Genomic DNA, 6,987 nt, shown 5'->3' on the forward strand with positions numbered 1-6,987 from the left:
GGCGTGCCCTGGGCTCCAGACTCACCCTGTGCTGCCAGTGTCCTTCCTGGGCAGGTACTGCCACCCTGTCCAGGGGAGGGGACTGACAACCTCAGGCGAGTAACTGGTAGAGGAGGCCCCAGTGCCCCCCCAGCAGCTCTTGCAAAGGAGGAGCCACCTGTGCTCACGGCCACATGGTGTGGCCGCCCCTCGTGCACCCTGCCTGTCGCATGCTGACCTCTCTCTCTTTCTCTGTCTGTGCCGCTCCTCGCCTGTGCTGTAGAGGACGTAGCAAACTTAACAGCCAGTGATGTCATGAATCGGGTAAACCTGGGATATTTGCAAGGTAATTTTGCTCCGGCAATGCGGACTGGCGCACAAGGGGTGTGCCAATCCTGGCCACCAGGCGCCTCGCGCCGCCCTGTCCAGTCAGGCAGGTCGACAGTAGAGGTGAGGGAGAGCCCCAGATGCCAGTGTAGGCCGCTCACAGACTGTCTGGGATGGGACTTTTGCACCTGCCCTGCAGTTGGAGGTTTGCGCCTGTGGCTGCCCAGCTCCGGGGCTTCCCCCATGTACTTCTCTCCTGCTTTGCTGGTTAAGCCTTCCCTGGCAAGTGGGCCACCTGGCTTGCAGCCAGCCCCTCTGGTCAGCCCTGTGAGGTGTCCAAGGACTCTGAACTCACTCAGCTCTCAGGAAGCATACAGATGGATTGTCCCAAGCCAGAGTCCCCACACCCCTGCCTGGGTTTGGCCTGGGCTGAGGCCCGGGCGTGGGTGTGGAGTTTGCTTCTTCTGAGCCTGGAGGGGCAGGCAGGGGTTGACATCATCCCCAGTGGTTATGAGGGAGTTCTTCCTGTTCAGGGAACAAGGCTGGCAGCACCTGTGTCTTATCTGGGTCCTCAGGTGCTGCCAAGCACCTGTCTTCTATAAGATGACCCTGCCCTCCCCAGCCCGGGGCCCTGGTCAGCTCAGAGTCCAGGCAAGGGCTCCCCTTCCTTTCCTGGGGCCTCCCAGCAGCCTTGGGGAGCCCAGTGGGACCTGCTTGGCAGGATGGCCGTGAGCCGTCGGGGCTTGGGATGGTGCAAAGATCAACACAGGACCTTCAGGGCCTGTGCTTTCCTCACCCTGCTCAGGGAAGACCTGACCGCACTGGGTGCCACTGAGGTCAGGGCTGGCAGCTCTTGGCAAGGTGGTTCTACTAAGTACTGTGTGCCCATCGCGGGCGAATGTCAGGGCTCGGGGGGCTCTCTTGCTACTCCATCATGTGTGAATATCAGACAGTGTCTGGGCCAAGGTGTGGAACCATGGGAGTCTGGGGAAGGTGGCCAGGTCCCTGGGGCCATCACCAGGGCCCGTCCAGCGAGCAGAGTCCTATGCAGATGTGGGAGGAGATGCCCCAGCCTGTCTGCCCAGAGCCGGGAACATAAATGCTTCACCACCCTGATGCCATTGCGGGGGAGGTGTCTGTTACCCCACTTCAGAGTGGGGGTCTGAGGACCCAGGAGGGCATTTGGGTGGGAGAGTATAGACACTGAGGGCTTGGGGACCTGGGATCTGGGCAGAGACTGCTGAGTGGAGCTGAAGCCAGCCCACGCCTGCCCTCCCGAGCACTGTGGACATGCAAAGCTAGCCTAGGACAGTCTGCCTTTTTAGCCCATCCTGGGGCAGTTGGGGTCAGTGCCACCTGACTGGCCACAACCTAGTCCCTGGCACTGTAGCAGGGCCTGGCATTTCCTAAAAAGCACAAAGCCAGCCTGGCTTGGCCCAGCCATGAGCCCTGCTAGTGGCAGAAATGTCCCTGACTGGTCTGTCCCAGAGGAGAGCCAGGCACAGGGCCCAGGCTTCAGGGGTACCCAGCAGCTTTCCTGCCAGGCTGCACTGCTCAGCACTCTGCGACACTGTGCATGCTGGGGTGAAACAAGCTGGTGGCCCTTCGTTTTCAGTGTCCCAGCTATGGCTGGGGGTGCAGGGTCCCCAAGAGCCACCCAAATCACCTGCCACTGCAGGCTCCCTCCCCCACCTGCCGTGCTGGCCCAGAGATGACACAGGCAGGTGGAGAGGACAAGCCCTGCACAGCCCCCCAGCATGGGGGGCCAAAAGCGTGGAGAAAGCCTGGCCACGGTTTTGGGAAAGGGACAGAAACAGCTGAGCTGGCAGGGCAGAATGACACCCTCCTGTGAGGGGCAGGTGCTCAAGCCATCCTAGCCCATGTATGTGGACAGCAACAGTGGCACAGGTGACCTGCCTGAGCAGACCTGCTCTGTGTCCGAGGCAGAGCTGTCTCCTGGCCAATGCTGCCCACCAGGCCCGGAGTCTAGCCTATACTTGCCACCTTGGCCCTAGCCAGCGGGCAGGCTCCCCAGTGGCTGTGGCTGGTGCAGAGAAAAGGAAGTGGGAGGAGCCAGGGCAGAGGCCACTCAGGCTCAGCCTGTCAAGAGCCAGTATCAGAAGGGTAAACAGAGGCCAGGAGCCTCTTCCCTTCCAGGAAGGAGCCAACTCTGTTCCAAATTTGGCCAGGCTGCCCTGCCAGGCAAGCAGAGACATCTGTGAAGTAATAGGGGGTTTCTCTGGAGCCACTTGCATCTGGTGAGATGCAGCCTCATCTCAGAGAAGACACAGGGCTGCCCCCATAAGAGTGGTAGGATAGACTCAGTGGGTCCTCCAGGCTGATGGCCACTCAGGACTTGAATCTAAAGCAAAGGGCTGAGCTTGTGGAATGGGGTGGCCTTCCCAGGCCCCAAGGGACAGTTGTATCTGCCAGGCATTGCTGAAGGACAGCCTGAGCAGGCTCTGGAGGGCTGTGGCTAGGTGCTCACGCTAGTTCAGGGGCATGTGGGTGCCTCCTGCTATGTAGGCCTATGTAGGTGTGTACACAAGTGTGCAAGTGTCTGTGGGTGTGTGGTACTGGTGTAAAGGTGTATGAAGATACACATAAGTGTGTGGGAGCATATGAAGTTGCACAGGTGTGTGGGTCAGGTACAGAGCAGGTGTGTGTGGGGTCAGGTACGTGGCAGGTATGTGGGTGCTTATGAAGGCGTGCAGTAGGCTCACAAGGCAAATGTGAGCAGGTGAGCCCAGGGTTGCTACTCTGGGCCACCACATGGCTGCGATGCCACCTAGTGCTAGCTGCTCAGGCTTAGCAGGCTGCTGGGGTGTGGTGGGAGCCAGTGCCTGGCTGACCCTTGGCTGACCCCTGCCCAGTGCAGGGAGTTGTCAGGGTACGTTTGTCTGTCAGGGAAGACCAGCCCTGCAGGGCTGGCCAGGATGAGGAACTCTGGCAGAATGACCCTGAAGCCTGGGAAGGCTGCTCGACCCGCAGTGTGGGAGGGCAGCCTGGGTGCTGATGCCTGGTGTCCTCCGCAGACGAGATGAACGACCACCAGAATACCCTCTCCTATGTCCTCATCAACCCCCCACCTGATACCAGGCTGGAGCCCAACGACATTGTGTGAGTGGCAGCTGCCTGGCATGTTGCGGGGACCCAAGGGAACGTCACAAGGCATCATGTGCTTGGGGAGCCGGGGGGGCGGGGGGGCTGCCCTGGCCTCATCCACAGGGCCCCCCCTCTGCCCACCTGTAGGTATCTCATCCGCTCCGACCCCCTGGCCCATGTGGTCAGTGGCTCCCAGAGCTGGAAGGCCAGCTGCAGCTATAAGCTGTCATCCTGTGACCCCGAGACTCGTGATGAGACGCAGCTCTGAGCCGGCCCTGCAGGAAGCTCCCGTCTCAGCCAGGGGGACCTGGGACCTGGGCCCTGCCCTGAGGCTGCAGGAAGCCTGTGGTAGCAGCTCACAGAACAGACTCGGTCAGCTGGCTCGGCCCACTCGTGAGGCTGCTGAGACCTGACCCCGAAAGGAGACCCTCCTGCAGCAGCACAAGTCAGAGCCACCCAGGGCAGTGCTGGCAGCCAGCAGGAAGCACTTTCTAACCTGTTTCTAACCTGCACAATCCGTTTCTCTACACAGAAGTACCGCAACTCGTGACGGGCCCAGCCAAGGTATAGGGATGGCACAGAGATGGGACGCCCGCATGGCTGGGCCCACCTGTCCCGGGAACTGGCAGCAGGGCCAGGAGGGGGCAGTGCTAAGCACCCGGGGGCTGAGGGCTGGGCCAGGTCCCCGCCTGCGCTGTCTTGAGCTGAAGTTAAAAGTGGAGGAATCCCCCACTGAGCCCACACATCCTGCAGCCCATGGCCTTGTGAAAAGAGACTTTCCTCACCTTCTCCACAGCCTTTCCAGCTGGAGCAGGGGAGCGGGGTGGACAGTGGCAAGCACAGGCCCGAAGAGGGTTTCAGAGTGGGGCGCCTTCCTCAGCACCTGGACGTGAAGCACAACTCAGCCCCTGGGCAACAGCTGTCCCCATAGGCTCTTCCCAGCAAGGAGTTCTGGGCAGTACAGTTGCAGACTTGTGGGCTGCCGCACAGCTCCTCTGCTGCTGCGTTGCTCATTGTCTGCACCATCAGTGCTGGAACCTTCCTTACACAACTCTGTCAGCAGGAGGCTCAGTCCTCTTGCTTGTGGCCTCAAGGACCCAGTTTTAAGAAACACCTATAGTGATCACCCTCTTGACCTCACAGGCAAGCCCCAGTCCTCTTGCCTGTCCCCTTCAAAGAAGCAGGAATCAAATCCCTTGTGGATACTGGGTGACCAGGTCTCAGCTGACAGAGTGTACTGGGGGAGGCCCCAGTGTCTGAGATGGGCCCCCCACAGCCTACGTGTGGCCCCAGTGGGCACAGAAGCCCCAGGCTCAGCCACAGTGGTGCCTATCCCTCATCTAAGGCCAACAGCTGCTACAGATTCTACACTGGGGGTCAGGCTGCCCTGTGGGGCATGTGTGCACCTGTGTTCCTTTCAGGGCATCCCAGGAAGGCAATGGGGAACAGCCAGAGGGCCCAGACACAGCCCCTCTTCACCAAAGCAACTCAAGTAGCTTTACCAAAGCTACTCAAGGGGCTGACCCTGGAGGGTAGGGCCTGCTGGGGGGCCAACTGCCCCCTTCCTATGCCCTGGCCATACAGCCAGCTGTGGCCCCTACTCCTGCCTGTCCTTGACACTCCTCAGAAAGCACCTATGAGCCCCTGAGGAGGAGGAGGGCTGCAGCAGTCAGGAAGGGGCGTAGGAATTCACTGGGTAGGGAGTCTCAAGGCCTTGATAGTGTGATGGGTGGCTACAGTGGCCAGGCCCATCCCAGTCAGGAGAGGGTCTGTCACTGGCTCCTGAGGTCCCAGTAATGAGCACCTCTCTGCTGCTGTCTCCCTGCAGTGGGCAGGGCCCTGCAGTCTCTCCAATGCGAGGTGCTGGGGGACAGCTTAGCCTCTGAGCCCACTTCTGGGGGTGAGTGAAGTCCTCCAGAGAGGGCTGGGGCCTCGCTGCCAGGAAAGGGCTGGCGGTGAAGAATTGAATGCCAAAAGGAATCACTGCCTAGAATGAGCTAAAAATGTTTTTTAATGCTTTGCAGTGGATTTTTTGGGAAAACATACAAATTTACTAAGAAACCTTCTGTTCTCCTTATACCTAATTGATCTAACAGAAAACTTTGCTTAAAGTAATACCAACAATTTACTGGATGATGATGGTGATGGATAAGTGAAGGGTGGTGGGTTATAAAGGGCGGGTGCGCAGGCCAAGGGCCAAGGTGTCGTGACCTGGGAAGCCAAGGAGTATCATGGGAAACGGGGCTGGGTTAGCTTTAGTGCACGCTAAGCTCCGGGGCAACCACTTTAAAGATGTATTTAAAGAAGTATAACTGATACCCTAAGAGAGGAAAAGATACAGAGTCATAAATGCTAAATAAAAACCAGAGAAGGCAGAAAGAGGACAGAAACCGGAACATCGGCAAGAATGGAAAAAAGTTACAAACATGATAGATGCTAACCCAACTAAGCCAATCAGTGATCACATCAAATGTAAATGGTCTAAATGCACCAATTAAAAGACAGTGCCAGTGGGTTTTAAAAGTCTCAAAATTATGAAGAGCCAGCCCAGCCTCAGAAGTGGTCAGCACTGACCATCATACTCCACCTCCCCACCTGCCTCCAGCTTGGATATGAGTCCAAGTTGGACAGTTTTAAAGCGATTCCCAGGTGACACACAGCTTTACGTAGTCTAAGCAAGCACTTCAGCCAGCCAGCTCCCCACAGCTGTGGCTCCCAAAGGGTCTCCAGGGACAGGAAGGCGTCCTGCTCACGGGATAGCAGCTCATGCCAGAGGTGCAAAGGCACGTAGGCCAAGGCTGTCAGGCAGCTGGAGGCCAGGGACAGCGCTTCCAGGACAGCACCCTTCCATAAGCAGGCTGCAGAGGGGTACCGGGCACCAGGGCAGTCACACTGGGTCCCTGATGCCCATGCTCTGCTCACTGCCCACAATTCCCAGCCTGCCCAGCAGGCAGAAGCAAGGAATTGAGATGCCCCCCAGAGGGCTGGCAGGTGCTAGACATGTGGAGAGCAGCACCAAGTCCCAGCCCTACCTCCCCAGCTCTGCACTCTCCCAGGGCAGCAGCTGCCACCAGCCCTTCCTGGCCCCACCCCTGGCCACCTGTACTCTGGAACTCAGGCTGTCTCTGTCTCTCCCCATACGTGCTCTGTCCACCTTCACCCCTCCTTCCTCTGTGGTCCTGGGTGACCTGACACCACTTGAATGTCCCCTTGAGGGGCTTCCTGACCCCTGACCTCCCTGTGCTCCACCTCGGACATACCCTTCTCCCATCACCTCTGATCCTTGGGGCTCCCCTCCCAGGCACCACTGTAGCCCTTCTCGTGCAACCCTAAGCTCCCTGCCCTACAGCGCTTCCCCTGCCTGGATGGGGCCTCCTACTCCCAGGTGACCAGCAGGGAAAACCATGCTGGCCATTAGCACACCACACCCCCTGCCCTCCATGAGTCCAGGTGGCCACCACCGCGTCCCCACTGCCCATGACGGCAAGTCAGCTCCCAGACCCTACCCAAATGCACCAGCGTCAGGGGAGCCGAAGAACACTGCTGACCATGCCCACACTGACCTCTCCCGGACAC

The 6,987-nt window shown here is 59.0% G+C and overlaps 1 protein-coding gene across 2 annotated transcripts in view; it reads left to right on the forward strand.

Moving 5' to 3' along the window:
- Window positions 1–3,720, forward strand: part of KCNT1 (potassium sodium-activated channel subfamily T member 1) — a 70,408-nt gene extending 66,688 nt beyond the window's left edge. The window contains exons 28-30 of one of the 2 annotated variants that reach the window (XM_012808239.1): window positions 263–325; window positions 3,342–3,426; window positions 3,559–3,720. In XM_012808239.1, coding sequence (XP_012663693.1) covers window positions 263–325; window positions 3,342–3,426; window positions 3,559–3,679 — 269 coding nt within the window. In that variant the 3' untranslated portion in view covers window positions 3,680–3,720. The remainder of the gene's footprint in view (window positions 1–262; window positions 326–3,341; window positions 3,427–3,558) is intronic. The other variant, XM_003794833.2, reaches the window with a different exon arrangement.
- Window positions 3,721–6,987: the final 3,267 nt, after the last annotated feature.

This window comes from Otolemur garnettii, unplaced genomic scaffold (genome assembly GCF_000181295.1).
Source record: "Otolemur garnettii isolate 467f Iridium unplaced genomic scaffold, OtoGar3 scaffold00087, whole genome shotgun sequence".
NCBI lineage: Eukaryota > Metazoa > Chordata > Mammalia > Primates > Galagidae > Otolemur > Otolemur garnettii.